Source organism: Misgurnus anguillicaudatus, chromosome 3, assembly GCF_027580225.2.
Source record: "Misgurnus anguillicaudatus chromosome 3, ASM2758022v2, whole genome shotgun sequence".
Taxonomy (NCBI): Eukaryota; Metazoa; Chordata; class Actinopteri; order Cypriniformes; family Cobitidae; genus Misgurnus; species Misgurnus anguillicaudatus.
In genome coordinates this window covers 694,972-715,682 of record NC_073339.2, presented here as the reverse complement: position 1 = coordinate 715,682, position 20,711 = coordinate 694,972, and the positions used below count along the sequence as shown (strand labels likewise).

Genomic DNA, 20,711 nt, shown 5'->3' with positions numbered 1-20,711 from the left:
ATACATCATCACTCATCCTACAAATCTCAACAATGGTGACAATCATCAAGCAAATTCAGCTAAATCGATCAACTGCAATGCATGCTGGGAGTCGTAGATTAGTTTAGTACTACGTTGATACCCAGCATGCATTGCAGCATGAAGCTTTCTTTTGTTGATCGTCACCACTGATGAGTTTCATAGACTGATTCATGATGAATTCAGTAGTTTCACCTTCCAAGTCTGTTTTCATAATTCAGAAAATAAAAGACCCTTCTAACTAGCACTGTAATATCATTTAATATTAACAACACAGCACACACAAGAAATATTATTTAGGTAAACCTACAACAATTAAGTTACTTGATCACATTAGATCTTAGTTTTCTTTGACATCACAGATTTATTTTAAAACGGCTTCAACAGCCAAAGAAATCTTAACATTAACACAAGAGTCAAGGGCCAAATTAAAACAAACACTGATTACCATAATGCGGGTTTATTGAAATGTGATATTGGATCAATGGGATTAACTTTGACAAAGCAACAATTTTTAACATTTTTCAATTTGTGTTTGTGCTGCTTCCACAATGCTCTACCGCTGAGCCACATGAGATCACCATTAACTACAGTAATACACTGTAAAAAGAGAACATTTAAAAGTTACTTTAATTGGTAAAAGATTAGGTGTATTAAACTTAATGATGTTACCAATTGAAGTAACTTTTTAAGTTAATACAACTTTTCACTTTTTACAGTGTGTTCCTCTCATTCTAAAAATTGAGCAATTCCAGGTTATTGATGACACATTTAAGATCAAATCTTGAAACATAATTTCTTAAAGAATGCATTTATCATCAATATACTAAACCATGTGTTTATATTCTACAGACATCAGACAGATCTCAGTCTATACATGTGTTATCGATGTGTCAAAAAGTGTTTGGGATATAAAAAATGTTATAGGATTTCTGTGCACAACTAAATAAAAACTGAGACTTTGCATGGGAATTTAAACCACCAAATATTGACACCTGAGACATAAGTATGGCATAAGTTGACATGTGCATGGAATTGCCCTTTATACAAACGAAAACATAAAACTCTTTACATGCAATGTGTACAAATGAGTGTTTACCTCATGATTATTGATATCTTCTTTAGCATCAGATCCAGATGTGACGTCCACAGTAGATGAATCTCTCAGCTCCGCTTCATCCTGAATCTTATCAGTGTCTGAAGCTTTATTAAATCTGATATGCAAGTGATTACAGACTACAAAATATTAACCTGAAATGAACGCTTTCTTTCAAACAGAGAAGAAAAAGCACCCAATGAATGTTTTTTGTATCAGTTTAATAAGAAGCTACAGTGCACACTGAATGTAGGGCTTCGACAACGCATTAAAAAAATCCTGCAATAAAACTTTAAATTAATATTTATATACAAAATCAATGCATTCACAGTAAAAACTTCAACAGACACGGTGCTTAAATTAACACATTAACACTTCAGTATCTGTACAGTGTCATTTCCAGACTGGACACACGAGGCAGCTTTACTCAGGATACTTGATTAACAGTCCATTAAATATTCATTTATCACAAGACTGCAGCAGATGGGCATCCAAAAAATCTCATCTGTTCAACATGATAACAGGTGAATCCTTTATCCATCCTTCCTAACTGTCTGTGGACTCCAGCATGTTCTCAGCATCCTTAAGCACAACCTGTACTCCATTAACCTGGTCACCAGCCTCACCATCATGCCTCTTACGAGCCTGAGAGAGAGAGAGAGACAACAGAGAAACACCAGAGAGAGAGAGAGAGAAAGAGTGAGAGAGAGAGAAAGAGAGAGAGAGAGAGAGAGAGAGAGAGAGAGAGAGAGAGAGAAAGAGTGAGAGAGAACAGACTGCAAGAAAAATACTGGGCTGTAAATAAGCATTTGACCTTGTTTCCCTTTATGTGTTTCTATTATTTCCTTCCTTTTCTCTAGCACATCTGCTTTTTAGCATGTAAAGATGATGAGGTGATGTGTCAACAGATAAGCATCATGAAACCACATCAGACCACAACATCTCATTTATGACGATCAAGACTTGATAGAAAGAGCCTGAACATCATTATAAATAAACATTGAGTTAAAACATCCATCCATAAATCACAAATCCTTCATATCATCATCATTAATCAAATTAAATGAAATGTGTTCAATCTTTAAGTGTCAGCAGTCACACCGGATGATTTTCTGTCTAATCTCCAGAACCGATCGCAGGATTTCATGATAAAACAGGAAATGTGAAGAACACATTGATTTAGTTTAGATCACAGAATCGATTAAGACTTAAAGAGCACCTATTATCTGATTCATAATTTTACATTTCCTTTGGTGTGTAAGTGTGTATTAGTTCATGTTAACGATATGCAAAAGGTACAAACCTCAAAGTAAAAGTTGACGCGAGTTATCGTCTCCAACCTTAATCTCTTTTCTTGGACTACAACAAACACACGGATTGTTGGCAACAGTTTATTTCATCGGCCTGTTGACATGGACATGGCGGTCATTATCATAACTCCGCCCACTTCTGACTCACAGCCTATGTCAGGTTTCCCCAGATCTTACCCTGGAGGGCCGGAGCACGCGACCAATTCAACGACACCAGTCATAACGACACGCCCCGTTTCTATAGCATTAAATTACAAGCTAAAATGAAACTTACCACAATAATGAACACTTGAACATATATCAGCTTGATAACAACTACTTGAAAGGACCAAAACCATCTTTCAGAAACTTTTATTGGAAGTGTAAATATTTTTTTTATTTAGAGCAGAGTCCCATTTGTTTGAATGGAGAGGGCGGGGTTTATGACTTGTACTGCAGCCAGCCACCAGGGGGCGATCAAAGAGCCAGAGGCTTCACTTTTCAAGGCTTATGAGGCACATCCGGGTTAAACCTAAACTCTGTAGTGCTCCGGCCCTCCAGGGTAAGATTTGGGGAACCCTGGCCTATGTTTTCATATTTAAAGATGCAGTGTGTAAACTTTAGAACATTCTTTTGACAGCAATGCAATATAATACAGATAACCATGTTTTTATTGGTGTATATAGACCTTACAAAATGAATGGAAAAACTATTCTACAGAGCGCATTTATCATTATGTTGTCTCAGACCATGACATGTTTGTCCTATGATGGCTACCGTAGCTTCTCTTTGTGCTTCAAAAGGGAGGGGTGCAATTCGCGACTAGATGCCGCTAAAATCTACACACTACACTTTTAAAGAGTTTACTACTGACTGAACCAATCACAACATTCTGGTTAGCTGGCCAATCGGAGGACAATGCGCTTTTCAGATCGATGAACCTTGTAGAAAATCAACACGTTTTAGGGAGGCAGGGCGTAGAGAAGCAACAATAATGTACGCTATGTGAAAAATATTGTGTGTTTTAACCATAAATCACACAAACACACAGTATTAGGGGTGTAACGATTAACCGTGCAAATGCGCGTTTTCTCAATGAATGAATTTTAACTATATTACGGTGAAATCCCGGCACATCCCAAAGTCAGGGTGCAGAAACTTCCTTTGTGCCACAGAAGAAGTAGCATTACAAACACCATTCCAGGAAATGTCTATAAGAATATTTATATCGCAGTTCTTCAAATTGTTTCAGGTATTTTCATGATAATAAAGAATATTTTGAATGATTTTGCTTAAAGCAACACTAAAGAGTTTTTGCTCTTTGCTCCCCCTACAGGTTGGAAACGGAATTGTCCATTACCACTGTCATAAATAATTTAGCCTACTGCAGCAAAGCTGGCTCTGATTGGCCACCCGACGGTTGGAAACTTCTTTAGTGCGGTTTTGGCCGATAGAGGGCTGCAAAGCGAATGTGAAAGTGCCGTTCACCCTGTTTCGAGTGGATGAACAACTGAAACTTTTTTGGAAACGTTATTTTAAAGTAAAAAAAACCCTCTTTGGTGTTGATTTAATGAGTGTTGCTTTTTTAATGCACGTTATAAACGACTCCGACTCATAATGATTTTAGATTGATAAGGACTTCCTACTGACCAAATGTCGTAGTACGTGCATAAGCTGTGCATGAAACACAGAATCATAGCCTTGCGATTCAGAATCGATTTCATTTTAATGGGACACACGATTAATGGTTACAGCCCTCCATCGTATTATACCAAATACAAAAAAATTATGTTTTTAGCAATGTAATAGAGGCTCTTTAAGGTTTATACTGTACAGATTAAGGATGGGGGAAAGTTCATTTGACGTAACAATCAGAATTTAACACAAACACCTAACACCAGCAGGACAAAGACAGAAGACACACGTGAGGTTTATTTCTCAACAACACAATCATTTCTATACAAAATCACATCACACTCCTGTACTGAATCAGATGAATGAAGAGTGAGGAGAAAAATAAATGAAATGTCACACACACACACACACACACACACACGCACACACGCACACACGCACACACGCACACACGCACACACGCACACACACATTCTTTTGTTGATAATATTAGTGTATATAAGGTCATAATCATATAAAAACTTTAACACAAAACACACAGCTATCTCCCTAAACATCATCATGAACCAATCCATGTTTCTAACATACATTTAAACTATGTCTCTCTCGCCCCAGGTGAAGCTTAAAGATTACAAACAGATGTACAGTGCACATCAAAGCACAGAGTCATTTCCTTAACACTCATTACCAGACATCAGGAAATCACACAACAACACAAACATAAAGTGTTGGTGGATAAAAGCGTTTAACAGTTAAAGACCAGACTCTCTCGCTCATCACTGATATAAAACAAGATCAAAACCAAACCAATCCAAATGTCTGACACAGTTTCATACAACTGACAGATATTAAAAAGACTTCATGAGAAATAACTTCTTTAAATGTTGTCAAGATCAAAGCAGCATGCTGGAGAGTTAGTCGCACATTAGCATGCAAACTAAACCTAAAACACTACAGGAAATAAAACCACTGTGCTTGTGTGTGTGTGTGTGTGTGTGTGTGTGTGTGTGTGTGTGTGTGTGTGTGTGTGCGTGTGTGTGCGTGTGGAGTGGTTTATCCTCTCTGCGTGCAACACAGTATGTTTGTGTACACACCACATTGACATACGTGTAAATATTTATGATTGTTGCATGCACAGACACACACACACACACACAGACTCCAGTATAACAAACACAATGCTGCCCATCTGTTAGACAGAAACGCAACAGAATGAAGTGTATTTGTATGATCAGTAATGCACAACACAAACACACAACCTGACCGCTGAGCTTAAGTAAACACACATCACCCATTCAACATCATTTACTTCACACAATCATTCCAACTTAACACATCAACAAACACACAACCGTTCATCTGAATCCAGCTGTTAATGATCAGAGCGGTGAGTGAAGAGGAAGAAAATCTTAAAGTCTGTGTAAAGTCATTTCAGAGAACTGTATTTAACACATAGACTGTAGAAAACATGGATGTAGTGTCTGTGACGTCAACCTTAGGTTTCTGAAGAGCGGTTTTCAAGCCAAAAGTGGGCGGAGCCAATCTTTGCCGTTTTGGCAAACGCTTCACCACGGGTCACTCCCGAAAAAGGCCAAATAGGCGAAATGTGTGTGGAGCTGAACGGACAGCAGCGGCACGCCCTTAATATGCAGAAGTTTTACCCTCACAGTTGTCATGAAGGGCAAAATTAGCTATACAGACCAAAATCACTTTTTGTACCAGGCTGTAAACAAATTATTTTCTGCTGTAAAGTGGGCATTTTAACATGGGGGTCTATGGGAAATGACTCTCTTTTGGAGCCAGTCGATGAATTGCAGTTTAAATCACTTCAGTGTCTGCTTTATCAGAGAAATCGATTTAAACCTATTAGAAATGTATTGATAAAACACGTTACAAGACTGAACTATGTACTATGTACAGTAGACACGCCCCCAGCATTTCACAGCAGAGAATCCTGCTTGTTTTTCCAAGATTTTGATAACTGATTAGTGTTTCTTATTCAACATTTATCTGTAGTGAGAAAAACTCATTTAATATCAGACTTTACACAGACTTTAAAATGAGAGCGGATCAGCTTACAATAATAAAGATGGGACTGATTATGGAGTGAAACGCTTTCATTGGCGTACACTCGCAAAAACTTAAAAGGCAACCAAATCTACATACAAGCCAAGAGTCCTGCAGCACACGACGTCTCCGCTGCACAACATAAACACAAACACAAAGAAAACAACAATCAGACAAGTGTCAACACAAATAAAACACAAAACACAGTCTGGAGTGGTTGCTTTAAGCAGTCGGGACGGAAAGTGGTTATTTTCTAACTGCGTTAATGTTTTATATTTCTCTATCAACAGCCATGCAAGATTTATTAAGATTATATCTCGACACATGCTGCCAGGCAAAGTTAGTTAGCTGTTAGTAGCGGAAATCTACATTTATTTTCTAGCCGATTAGAGACGGACTAGTTCGGGTTAGTTCGATTTACTTTTGCTGCCGTGTTAGCTGGTAGTGTTATATTTGTGCAATTGTCAAAAAAATAACATCATAAAACAGCATAAATGACAGTCTTTAACCGTTCTCGCACATTTGAGCGTAAATACGCGAATTGAAACTGAGTTCTGGCAGCAGGGCTAAAGGGGGCGCTGGTGAGCGGGTTTGAGGCTGCCGGAGTGACTGTGGGATCCGTTGCTCTCGGACAATACCTCTTGATCGAGGGTGTTGAAGCGAACCCCCGAGTGCTCCCCCCTCTCGTGGCGTCGACACGGGAAGCAGAGGATACGTTTGAAGGTGTTGCGCATGTCTTTGTCCCGGTAGGAGTAGATGATGGGATTCATGAAGGAGTTACACTCGGCCAACACCAGAAAGTACTTTTCGTACGTCAGGACGTCACAATTCACACATTTCAGACCGTCCAGTAAGAGAAGCACCAGACCAGGAGTCCAACAGATCACAAAGCAACCTGAGAGAAAGAATAAAACACATCTTACTTCAGACGGGACAGATACAGCAAATCAATCCACATTTAAAATCTTTCTAAAATCGTAAAACTAAAAAACAACATATGAGGTCAAATGAAATATTTGCATGTGTATCATGTTTTTTCATGCGTTAGGTTGAGTTTTCTTAAACGTGTCATGTGAGATGTGAAATAAGTCTTTGGTGTGCTAAGAGGGTGTAGCTCAAAATACACAGATCGTTTATTATAACATGTTAAAATTAACACTTTGTAGGTGTAAGCAAAAATGTGCTGTTTTTGGGTGTGTCCTTTAAAATGCAAACGAGCTGATAATGCAAACACTGATCACCATAATGGTGGTTTGTTGAAATTGAAACTCAACTGTGCTGTCAATTATTTTCTCTCTGCACTAAATGGCAGTGCTGTGGTTGGATAGTGGAGATTAATTGGCGGTATTATTGCAATTGGACTCACTAGCTACGTTACAAAACAGGCAAAATCTGAATGAGCTCTTTTTCAAACGCTTGCAGAGAAAGGTTTACCCAAACAAAGTTACTGGGTTGATTTTTTCATGTTTCCTATGTTAATAGAGGCACTGGAGACCAAAATATAGCACTTAAAAGTTAGATTTTCACACTAAGACAGCAAACACATATGCAACGTTTCCTTCAGAGTTGCTTTGGCATGAGTTTGGGGCGGAGCTAATTTGGGAAACCGTTTGTGTTACGCAATGAAAGATTCCAGATCAGTAAACAAATGACATTGAGCATGTTGATCATTTCCTTGTTGCTATTTACGCACACTCATCTTAAACTCAAGCTTAAGAAGCACAACTTAAAAACTTCTCCCCCACAAACACTGATGTAATATTATGTATCATCATGAGAACAAATAACTAAAAATGCTAAATCAAGACTTTTTGACCTTCAGAGTTGCTGAACGTACAGGAAGTGTCATACGTGTGCATGTTTACAGATCACATCCAGAACTACTTACAGCTGGAATTTACAACAACTCAACGGTTTGTGTGTGTGCGTGCGCGTGATAGATGTTTGTCAGGACATGCATAAACTCTCTCTCTCTCTCTTTCTCTGTGAACAGACACAAGTAGAGCAGAAAGAAGGTTGAGATATGAAAAACGTGCAGGTCCGGTTAAACAAGCTTGGGCAGGTGGTTTTTCTCCTTCAGTGTGTTATTGTGTAAGTCTTCATATGAGCATTAGGAGGATAGTGTAAGAAGTAGGGTTAGGGTTTTCTGTGCACATATGAGAACACTAGCGTGGGTATGTTGTGTATAACATTGTGTCCAAACCAGACATGATAAAGCACAAAGAGCTAGATCTGTGAAGGTCGATGACACAACAAGACATTCTTAAAGCTGCAATTTGTAATATTTTCCTCTCTATCGCCATCTATGTTTAAAACGTAAAATTACTTCACATTCTTATCTTTGAAGTTGAACGACAGCAAACTGATATTTCGTGTGAAAGAGTCTATAAAATATAGTATCACAAATGTGCATATTGTGATGATTTGCAATACCTGAAAGATTTTGATTTATGTGTTTCTCAGACATGAGGTCTCACATCTGAAGCGCTCACACAGAAGCATCTGCACCGGCAGTCTAATTATCAGTTTATTGAAACAGTGCTTAAAGTGACAATACAGCCTGCTGCTTTCTGTGCCAGAAATGTTGAAAAATCACTTCAATCAACTAACCCAAATCAACTTTTGCAGCTGCACATTTAATCCATACAGTTTTTTTGTATTTACTGCTAATGTTAAATCAGATTGTTGACAGACACTTTCATAACTAATATATTTACATTTAATACAGATGCCCGAAAAGTAAAACAAGATGAGTATAGTCTTATGATTAAAGAAGGAAAAAATAATTGCTTATAGTGACAGCCAAAATACATCGGCCTATATGTAATGTTAATGAAAACCTTCAATAAATTGTTGTTAAATTGAATTTGTTTAATGTTTTCAGTTGATAAGATATGCTTTTTGATTACTTTACTTTAATCTAATTTAACCATTCAAAGCGGAATCCAGAAAAATGAAAACAAAAAACACAGAGTTTGAGAATAAATAAAACAAAATTTGGGAAAAATAAAACGGATTTCATACATGTTGGTTAAATAATTACCCAGTATCATGCTGACAGTTTTCATGAGGTTGAATACCGTCTCCCTGTGCTTGACCTGTGAGGTGTGCTTGCTCATCCGATGGTTCTTGCGTCGGACATAGATGAAGATCCGAGTGTAGACGGCCACCATGACCGTGAACGCCAAGAGATTCAGTACGGCCCAGAAAATCAGGTAACTGCGGCTGTAGAGCGGCGCCATGGTTGAGCATTGGCTAATTTTACACACACAGTGCCATCCCATAGTAGGCACCAATCCCATAACTATGGCAATGAGCCAGATGCCGATAATGAGCAGCACGACTCTGTGGTTGGTCATTTTACTGTGCAGTTGCATGGTGAAGATGGTCTGATGTCTCTCCAGAGCTATGGCCATTAGATTGATGACTGACGCTGTCAGACTGGTGTCTATTAAACCCTAAAGACCAGAGAGAATCAGATTAACAGCCAAACCCAATGTGAACAGTCAATATTACATTTGTGAAGACAAGGAGAACATTGATACTGAAACCATCACCATCAACATGACAAACATCTCTGACAACGTGTAAAGGCAGGGACACACCAAACCAATGCTAACTAACAGTTCAGACTGTGAGGTAAACTCAAAAGTGATCCTGACCCAACATACAGAACAGACGGCAACCAAGTATCACGTCTGTTCTCCGTGAGATAACTTTCCATACCAGTAGGTGGCATTAGTTGGTATTCATTACTCAATACAAGAAGCCTAGAAGAGCTAGCGACTGCCGTGGTAAAGAACATAAACAAAGCAGCTTCACACAAATCTCGTTCATCACAGACGGAATCGTGATATATCTGTAATGTCTTATGAGCGATATCTTTTTAAAACGTTCACATGTGAGAGATGCAAAAAAATAAGATGCGCTTTTTGTGCGTTGCGTTCCCTCTTGATGTCGTTATTTGCGTGCTTCGACACATTTGTTTTTCTTTTTGTGCACTGGTCGGCTATGATCGGACTCCGGCAGCTTTTCTAGAGAATAGTTTGGAGTTTTCAATTCCTAAATGACTAATTTTATTCGTAATGATGATTCATCACTGTGCATTAACACAAATTTAACTAAGAAAATAAGAAAATCTATATTTGTAAGTTCTACATAAAACACTCTTGGTTTCTCTGGACCTCCATCAAAAGTTTAACTTTACATTTCAGAGATATTGTTCCTATAGAAAGATCAGTGGCTGTAAATCATAAAGCACGAAGATCCACTCGATATATGGGATAAAATTATCAATGCACTTTCAAAACCATTGAACCGTTGATTCTGTTTAAATGTAGCATACAATTTGAATACAACCATGTTTCTATTATTATTAAGAATTAGTATTCTTTCTCAATCTTTGGCAAGTGTATATAGTTCTAGTATAATTTTGTATAGTTCTTGTGTATACTTTTTACTTGAATAAAGATGATTGCTACATGACATGTTACCCAAGTGAAATGTACACGATGTTAAAGGGTAATTAAAAAGTAAATTAAGAAATTATGATTCGACTCCCACTGCTGGTTTGACATGGTGAATCAGTTCAAAAAAGAAATAATGCGACAGTGACTTACTTCAGCCAACAGTGCAAAACACAATGAAAAAGTCAGATGATGGTTAAAATCTGCCAAAACGCAGACCATGGGCTTGTTGTGTACCGGGCTTAAAGAGATTTCTACAAGGCAAACACACTCAACCTGCCAACAGCGTTTAGGAAAAATAAACTCTTAACAATATTCATCATATCTTTTCTTTGTCTGAAGATCAGTGTGAAACAGCCTTTGGGGTGTTAGTAAACTATATTTTGTGGTGTTGTATTTCAACACATTTTGAGGAAGACAGAAGCAGAAGATCACAGTGTGGTCACATCTTATTTTGTCTGAAGAATCAAATGTTCTCTACACAAACATGAGCTTCAGACCTCACGGTGTGAATGAAGAGGTGTTCCCACAGAACGTCTGAACCTATCAGCACATCTTTAAGCTTTTAATTAGAGATGTGCACTGCAACTAATTTAAACAAAAACATTTTAACCGATTAGTCAACTAATATAAAATATAAAATGCGTCCAAAAACCTGTGTTTAACATGTGTTGTGTATAAATACGATCCATTGATTTATTCATTAACATCATTAAAGGCTATAATACATATGCGGTGCACTTGTGTTATAATGGTTTAACATATGCCAGCTTCAAACTTAATGTGATCATTTTCCGCCCTGGTATACAGACTCGATGAAGATTTCTCTCACCACATAACTGACACCGGCAATGAACATGCTACCACTAAGATGATAGACATTTAAATGTTAATAAATGCAACATCACGTCACAGTTCTCTCAGTAGCTGAGTTATTATTTAAGCAAAGGGGATTACAGCGGAGAGTTCAAGTAAATGACGCAATGGACTTTTGCTTGCTTTAGGTTGCTATATGGACCTATAAGGACCCAACTTTCACCACTACATGTAAATATACTTGTTTTTCATTCATTAAAACAATAAGCTGTACCCTGGGATACCTTGGACACTAAGGCAAAATCTAAACGTATGTGGTTTGAGAGAGAAATGGAGGGCGTGATAGTGTGGCACTACGACGATTTTGCTCCATGCACAATGAATATATGTACTCACGGGTGACTACTGATATTGGATGATATGTGAGTTCTTAGTTCTTAAACTTGAAAAAAAAATAAAACAGAATTTATGAAAAATGGATTGTAAGGCCCCACATAGCTTACATAAAACTTTTTCACTTTCTTCCAACCACCTCACACCATACTCATCTTTCCAGTGGTAATAAAAAGAGCCCTGCGCCAATCAAAAAAAAAAAATAACCGCATTCGAGATCGAAGATAATTGATTTTTTTTTTTAAATAATTTATTATATATTTCAAATATTTCACTTTAATGTGTTAATTTAGAATTATGTTTTTAATTAAAATTAAAATGACAGTAAGTTGAACAATAGAATATTTGTATTTTTCGTGTAGTTGACTAGTGTTTTAGTGTCTCTCACATCCCTATTTAGATGTCATGTTCCTAACAAACACATCATCAAATCATTTAAAATCATTCACAAGTATCGTGTCCTATCATTTCATATAATGACAAAGAAGATCATCTCAAGTATGGTGCTCTGTTCTGAACCTTAGTGTGGTCTTATTTCTCAGAAGAGAGCAACACGACTTTTCTCTGAATAGTCCTTACAAGAAAAAAGTCCAAATGTTCTTACCTTTGCCTGTCTGCATATAAACCTACGTCTGTCCTGACGATCTACAACTCCACCACCAACACCACCATTCATCCCCAAAATCAAATCTGAACATTAAACTGAACCGTGATCGATTCTTTCTTTACATCTATGACTATATTCATGGCAAGAACCAATCAAAAATCTATATACAGGTTAGGGGAGGGGCAATTTGGGATCTTCAATTCACCTAACTTGCATGTTTTTCAGGCTGTGTTAGGAAATCAAAGTGCCCACACTGGCACAGGGATTCAGTTCATACAGATGCTTTGACTGCATGATGTCCAACAAGGTAAGGACAGCACAAAGCAAACCGGTGTAGATATAACCATTAAACATCACGTGAGTTTCAGGTTTAACTGCATTACTCCAGAAAGGTTTCTGTGGAAGTTAACATCATCAGCACATCATCCAGTATCCGTTTCACTTCTGTAAATGGACTCACTTAAAGTGCAACAGGATATTTGATAGAAATATCCTAGAACGGAAATTCATTCAACAGGAATGAAATCATCAAATGTTGAAAACCAGATCGTGAGTTTACAGTTGTGGAAACTCAATCCCTCCCAAAAACCTCTGGGCTGACATCATCCAATCCACATGAGATCCAAGTCTTAGATTTCAAAGATTAAAAAAAAACAACTCTTTGTTTCTCTAGTAAATCATACAAAACGAGCCCAGGAATGTCTTTAAAAATGGTAAATAGGCTCAGTATTTAACCTGGAAATAATCCAACAAACATAAGCACTGTACGGCTGAACTCGACACAGCCACGGCTTCTCCATCCAACTCTGATCCTCACGTCTGACACCACATTATTAAACCACAGATCACACAATGTCACGGTCTTACCTGTCGCACAAACCACTGATATACGCTCAGTTTTTTGGTCCATGGGCCGGTGTGGAACATCAGATACATGTAGGATATACCGGCGAACAGGTCCGCCGCCGCTAGGTTTCCCAGCAGGTAGTATATGGGATAATGAAACCTGCGGTTGAGGAAAATGGCCATCATGACCAGGATGTTGGCGAAAATCACAAAGCTACAGACAGTCAGTCCCAGGGAGACCACCAGAATGTCTTTGGTCCTCCAGGTATCGCTGATGTTCTTCTTGCTGTGATTATAGAAGAACTCCACATTCGGCTCATTGTAGTGGCAAATGCCGTCTTTACTGAAGTTTATGGCAGCCATCGGGACGTCAGTAAGGGTGTAACAGATGACCGGCTGGGCCAGAAATGTCTGTGGATAGGTGGAAATAAAGTAGTGGGGTCTTCAGGTTGTTGATGTCATTTATTTAGACATGGAGCTCTGGTTGTAAATGTTCACCACGTCAATGTGAAGTCAGCCCGGTCTATATCCCTGTGAGTAAGAAAAATAGGGTTAAAAATTATTCATAGTTAAACACAGTCACACAATTATTAGGCTAGGTCAATCAGAACCGGTTCATATATTAAATAAAATAAATAACTGTTTCTAACATTTGCAATAGTGATTCTCATTAGCTTTGTTAAACATTGACTTTTCATTTCATTTAAATCAATAAACACAAAAAGCATGATGTATAAACCCCTCACATCTGGCATGTCGTCAGTAAGACTTTAGTTTAATAGTTAAAAAATGACATGAACTTACTGTGAGACTGATACATCCTCAAAAAAAACTAAAAAAACTAAAATACGCACGCACAGCATTTAACTAAACCCACACTAAAGACTTTCATTCCACACACATCAGAGTAATGTGACCCCGAGTATAAAACCAGTAAAAACATTTCCAACAGAGCTGGAAAGAGACCAACGCTTCACTCCACAACATCTCAACCAATGGCCTTCTAGCCAACAGATTACTCGCTGCCTGATTGGACACAACTGCTATCAATCTTCTGCCAAAAAAACAGATGGTTTCCAGTAACTCACCGTTATCACCTCAAAAACCCCCACACAGCCAAACATCTCCACTCATTCCGTGTAAAACTTCCATCTTCTAAAATTTTCTGTCAACACATAACTTTCCAAGTGTTACCTTTGGACACAAAAATCTACACGCACGCAATCGGTTTCTCAAACCCTAACAAAAAGTTGTGTGCTTGTCAGGAATGAGATGTCGAAGACTCTCGTATTGCATAGGCAGTAACAACCCTTAGACCCCAATAAGGTGAGAGTTTCGCTTTGTCATCAAGTGACGTTATTTACGACACATAACCAGCAATAAACCACAGTTTTAACTCATTTGCTTCAACCTGATTCGCTGCAAGATGAAACCCAACACAAGATGATGAGAGTTTACACTAATGTCTCACTATAACACACCCGTATCCAACACATCACATCGTCTTCATCAAATATGAAAAGTCAGTTGTAGATTGTAGATGTATTCAGTGTAAACTTCGGTCCCTTACGTATCCTCAAAAATCATTTCACTTCACGAATTGAAAACATTTTTTTATTATTACTTTGAATTTATTATTACTTTCAAGACATTCATCTGTATGTGGTAGATTACTGCATCAATTAAACACTGCTGTAAAGGTTTAAACGAAAAAAATGATCCACGAGCGAATATTAATAATATAACTGTTCAGCCATATTAACAACTAATTTCTTAATTTTACGCTTAATCATTTTCACAGTTTTTAATTCATTTGAAAGTTTGTAGTTTTGGTAAATAGCTTTTCAATTAGAAGAATTTAATTTCGTTTTAATGATTGAATGTTGGGCTTCAATTGATTTCTTTATATCACTTCATTCTGTGTCACTTTCACATCCTGTATTTCAAATGCATATTGCCGAGATTCTGTCTAATATTAACATGCCAGTTTAATGTGTTGAACTTAACAAGTCATTTTCCCAGACACTATTATTTCACGATAATCATGTCTAGTACAATGGAAGTGTTTTGATGGATGTCAGATAGTAAAAGTGGGCGGGGCTGTGTGAAAGGTCAATTACAGTGCTTTATTAAGCTTCGTACTGAGATAAAACGAAATCAAAAGTTTTTTCAAGACGGTTTTCTTTGGGCATTTATAGAACAGGTTTTTGCCCATTACACAGATTGGCAAAGATGACAGACAAATAAAACAGACGATGGGAACTGAGACAAAAAGCCACACTAAAGAAGAGAGACAAAGGACATAATAAAGCTACATAAACAGAAAACAAAAGACAAATGAAAGAGCGATACAATAGAAAGGCAAGACAAAAGAACAGATACAAGGTAAGAGCTGATCAACACAGCAAAAGAAAGCAAAAACTAAAATGAAAACATTAAAAATGAAACAAGGCAAACAACAAGAGGCCAGACAGACCGGAGACACAAACTAAAGCACTGGGAATCCAACTGGTTATATCAGGCCATCTGTAAACAACCAAACTAACATCCTACAAACCACAGCAAACTCTCAAGCCAATGGTCAATGAGCCACATCACATCATGTATTTAAAGTGTTTGTGTGGTAAATGAAGAGTCAGGAGGATTTCTCTTGAGATCTTCAGAAAGCGATAAAAACACACTCAGAGACTGCTGATAGAGACTCATAAAATCCCAACCTGAGCCCGAATGACGGGAAGTTTCATCATCAACCATTAAAAACAGACAGACAGCAACATTCCTGAGGAGACATGTGTGTGCGCGCGCGCGTGTGTGTTTGTGTATTGTGATACTCTTTCTAATAATCTTCAGAAAACATTTCTATACGTCTGTATATGAGTATTAATAGAGCAAAGTAAACCTCAACTCTGCTATGATTTTGTCAAGTGTGTTATTATGCAAGCCGACACACCCTTTAACAGCCCGCACGCCCATCTGACTCTCTCTCTCTCTCAAGTGTGTCTATATATATATACTTACTGCTCCTATAGAGTGAACAGAATTAAATAAAACAAAGTCAATGTCACAGGTTTAATTCCCACAGCACATAGTAAATGATCTAACTACTCCCAAAAATTGAATGGTTCTCCTACAGTTAAAACCCAAGAAACATGGTTACTGTAGAAAAACAATGGTTACCACTAAATAACCATAATAAAAAACATACATTGTTGTAGAAATGACAGTATTAGCTGTTTGCCAGTAACTAACTGTAAATGTATGTTATTTACAGTTTGATCAAAGATAAATGAACATTAAACATTAACAAGTCTTTATCTTCACAGAATCAAACTATAAAATAACAGTCTCATGCAAAGCATTCTGGGAAACAGAAATCCTCATTAAACCTATTTCCTTCAGATTTTGGTTCCCATAATGCTTTGCATGAGGCTGTTATTTTACAGTTTTATTCTGTTAATGTTAAATGTTCATTTATCTGTTGCCGGTAACAAATATAAATCTACAGTAAGTTACTGGCAAACAGCTGCATACTATGCTTTACAGTGTACTTAAAGCATGGTTACTACACTTTTACCACAAAAAAAAAAACACGATAAGGGAAACCCTGAACTGTGAGACATCTAAAGAGACAGTTTAGCCAAAATATAAAAAAATCTGTCATCGTTTCCTCATCCTCATGTTGTTGTAAACCAGTTTGAGTTTCTTTATTCTGTTGAACACAAAAGAAACTCTTTTGATAAACGACTACAAGCACACAATTGACGGTACCCACCGACTTCCATAACAGGAAAATACTATGAAGTCAGTGGGTACCGTCAGCTGTATACATTCCTCATCTACCCAAACATTACACAACAACCACTGTGGAAAATCTTTCAGTTCACTGTCTTTTGTAATTAATTACAATCTTTCTGGTAAATGACATTATAAACATTAAGATACAATTAAAGTGGAATGAAACTAATATGAATGTGGAGATGAGATCAAGATCTGAAGAACTTCAATGGATGCAATCATATGAGAACATTTGCAGAGATTTTGATCTCAGATTTCATCACTGATCTAGAAACAGCACACCCAACTTCATTTTTACAGATTTTACCTCACAGTGCCGTTTGATTTACATTTTCCCAATATTTGGAGTATTTCCGTGTGTAAATGAAAAGAAAACACAGAATTTAAGTGCGTTCGCAGACGTTCCCTATCTGTTAAGAAGTCAATGTACAACAACACATTGTGTGATGTGTGTGTGAGAGAGAGAAAGAGAGAGAGAGAGAGATCCAGGAACAGCGCGTGAACTGGGCGCGTCGAGTGAACACTTAACAAAAACCAAATTAAAAACACACCGTGATCTACACAACCAAAAACATCACTTATTACACGAGTTATCTGTACATACTCTGAATAAAAACGAACTCACAACAAACAGCCCACAGCCACACACTCGTCCGAGTACACACACACGCGCGCACGATCCGAAACTATGCGCGAAAAAACTATGTTGAAGTAGATCAACTTCACAAACGCACTGAATGTGAGACTCACCGCCGCGATCGATCCGGATCCGATCTCAAACTGATCATCTCATGTCGCTGTTCGGTTCGTGCTCGACCGCGATGTGACTCCGTGCGTGTTCCCGCTGCCCGTCCGGTCCGTGTGCGCGCACTCACCTGTGAGACGCTCCTGCTGCGCGAGGGCGTGGTCAGTGCTGAGCCAGCGCTCCCCGCGGGCGCAGCTGATTGGATGCAGGTGCTGTGACCGACCAATGAGAAGCGGAGCAGGCGCGTTAAACTGTTTAAATGTTCAGTGCGTAAAGAAGATGAGATGAAATCCTGCCGAATGATTGAAACACTATTATTTTTGTTCATTCGTTGTGCAAAAAACAAAAATGGTAATCTGCACTTTGAATAAAGTTTAACCTAAATGTTATTAACTCCACAGTGACGTAATACGAAAAGATGTATAATCTATGTCCAACACGAACAAACACACATCATATCGGATATCAGTCATATGGAGTTGTTTATTGTCATCTGGTACAAATTTAAGGAGATGGCCGCTGAAATTTCAGCCCCACCCAAATACACACACAGATTTAATTAAATTTTATTTATAGGCCTGTATAGCGCTTTTCCTAGGGGTTGAAAAAAAACCGTGGGAGAGAAAACCTCTAGTCTTTTTAGGGAAAATTCCTAGGAGGGAAAAAACCTTGAAAGAGAGCCAGATATAGCTGATTCTATAGAGGATATATTATACAGGTGCTGGTGGTCATATAATTAGAATATCATCAAAAAGTTGATTTATTTCACTAATTCCATTCAAAAAGTAAATATTGTATATTATATTCATTGATTACACACAGACTGATATATTTCAAATGTTTAATTCTTTTAATTTTGATGATTATAACTGACAACTAAGGAAAATCCCAAATTCAGTATCTCAGAAAATGTAAATATTGTGAAAAGGTTCAATATCGGTGCCGCACTTTAATCAGCTTTAACTCAAAACACCTGCAAAGGGAAGACTGCTGACTTGACAGATGTCCAAATGACCACAATTGACACTTTGCATAACCGGGGCAAGACACAAAAGGTCATTGCAAAAGAGGCTGGCTGTTCACAGAGCTCTGTGTCCAAGCACATTAATAGAGAGGCAAAGGCAAGGAAAAGATGTGGTAGAAAAAAGTTTACAAGCAATAGGGATAACCGCACCCCGGAGAGGACTTTGAAACAGTTTGCTTTGTGAAAATGAGGAGAGGGGGACGAGAAAGTGCGGTAGGGTGTGACTCTTCTCTCCCCACACCATGGGGTAGCTGTCTTGGGGGGTAGATGTGAATTCTGTAAGAAAGGTTTCAGATGATAATTCAACAGGAATTAGAAAATGGCTCCCTGTGGATTCAGCCATTTGCTGCTGGTCTTACAATACCTTTTGTCAGGGTTTAGCACCAAACAATGTAGAAGAGCTGAAGGTCACTATCAGAGCAACCTGGGCTTTCATAACACCTGAGCAGTGCCACAGACTGATCGACTCCAAGCCACGCCACATTGTTGCAGTAATTCAGGCAAAAGAATCTCGCACAAAGTATTGAGTGCTGTACATGCTCATACTTTTTATGTTCATACTTAGTTGGCCAAGATTTCTAAAAATCCTTTCTTTGTATTGGTCTTAAGAAATATTCAAATTTTCTGAGATACAAAATTTGGGATTTTCAGTTATATTCATTAAAATAATTTAAAATAATTAAAAGAAATAAACATTTGAAATATATCAGTTTGTGTATTGAATAAATATAATATAAAATTTCAAATTTTAAATGCAATTAGTGAAATAAATGATATTCTAATTATATGACCAGCACCTGTATAAAAGGTACGATTTTATAGTTTTATGGGAAATGAATCATTTCAAATGATATATATATATATATATATACACGAATAAGTAGATTAAACGGGGCAGCTGGTGATTGTTGGTCAGACTTGGGATAGGCATCATGTTGCAGGATGGCCATTAGATCAGTGGTGTGATGACCTTCACGGCAGCAGGAACTGGGTCTGTCAATTGTCTCATTGTGACGAGACAGGGAAAGACAAACAAAATCCTATTAGTGTAGGGGCCATTCACGTCATGCAAGTGTTATGCAGTATTGTGGTTCAATATCTGCTCGGTTCCAGACAGGCTAAGTATTGCGGCATAAGTATATTTACTAGACAAATGTGAATGCTTTGTGTCTGATTCTTGAACAGATCATCAGGAAGTGCAATTCTATGGTGGTGGCTATATATAATGCCATCTAAAAAACGGATTTATTATTTTAGTGTTTGCTTATCAAAAGTTTTTTTCTGTCAATAATGTGATACAACAGTAATGAGATTTGGCACTCCCATCAGTTCTGAAGAATTTTGAAACACTGTACAATTAAAAATTAACCACTATAATGTAGACACACAAACATCAAGACTCATCAAGAGTATGAATCTCAACAATGGTAACAAAGAAAATAGTCAAAATGTTCATGATTTCTTTCATGCCGCAATGCATTCTGGATGAGATATGTTATTTGTTGATATGCCACATTCATTGCAGCATCATGTTCTTCATTTTATTTTCACCATTGTTGAGATCCATACCGATTCTCGTTTGTGTGTCTAAATTAGACAACGGTTAATTTTTAATTGTACAATGTTTCAAAATTCTTCAGAATGACAAACTGATAAGAGAGTGCCAGATCTCATACTTTAGTTTCACATTATTGACAGAAAAAATACTTCTGGTAAACAAACACTAACATCAAATCATTTTTTAAAAATGTTGTTTGACATTACTGTATATCCTAACAGGCACCATAGAATTGCACTACTGTCTCTTTTTTGGCCACAACAAACATGTTTTAAACACACAAATTTATAGCAGCCAGAAAAAACTAACAAGCTAAAGATCAAGAGTCCAACTAAAGAAAACTAATCACCATAATG

The 20,711-nt window shown here is 37.6% G+C and overlaps 1 protein-coding gene across 3 annotated transcripts; it reads right to left on the bottom strand.

Annotated features, from left to right (window-relative positions):
• Positions 1-1,308: 1,308 nt before the first annotated feature.
• lpar2b (lysophosphatidic acid receptor 2b) lies at positions 1,309-17,938 on the bottom strand. Of its 3 annotated transcripts, none has more exons than XM_055204035.2 (6): positions 17,779-17,938; positions 13,255-13,764; positions 9,149-9,563; positions 6,744-7,000; positions 6,205-6,237; positions 1,309-1,759 (listed from the first exon to the last, which is right to left on the bottom strand). In XM_055204035.2, the coding sequence occupies exons 2-6, from the start codon at positions 13,594-13,596 to the stop codon at positions 1,661-1,663; spliced, it is 1,146 nt and encodes a 381-aa protein (XP_055060010.2). In that variant the 5' UTR covers positions 13,597-13,764; positions 17,779-17,938; the 3' UTR covers positions 1,309-1,660. The 3 variants fall into 3 exon arrangements, with proteins under 3 accessions (XP_055060010.2, XP_055060011.2, XP_055060012.2); XM_055204036.2 differs by having other exon boundaries at positions 17,763-17,926; XM_055204037.2 differs by lacking the exon at positions 6,205-6,237 and having other exon boundaries at positions 1,311-1,759.
• Positions 17,939-20,711: the final 2,773 nt, after the last annotated feature.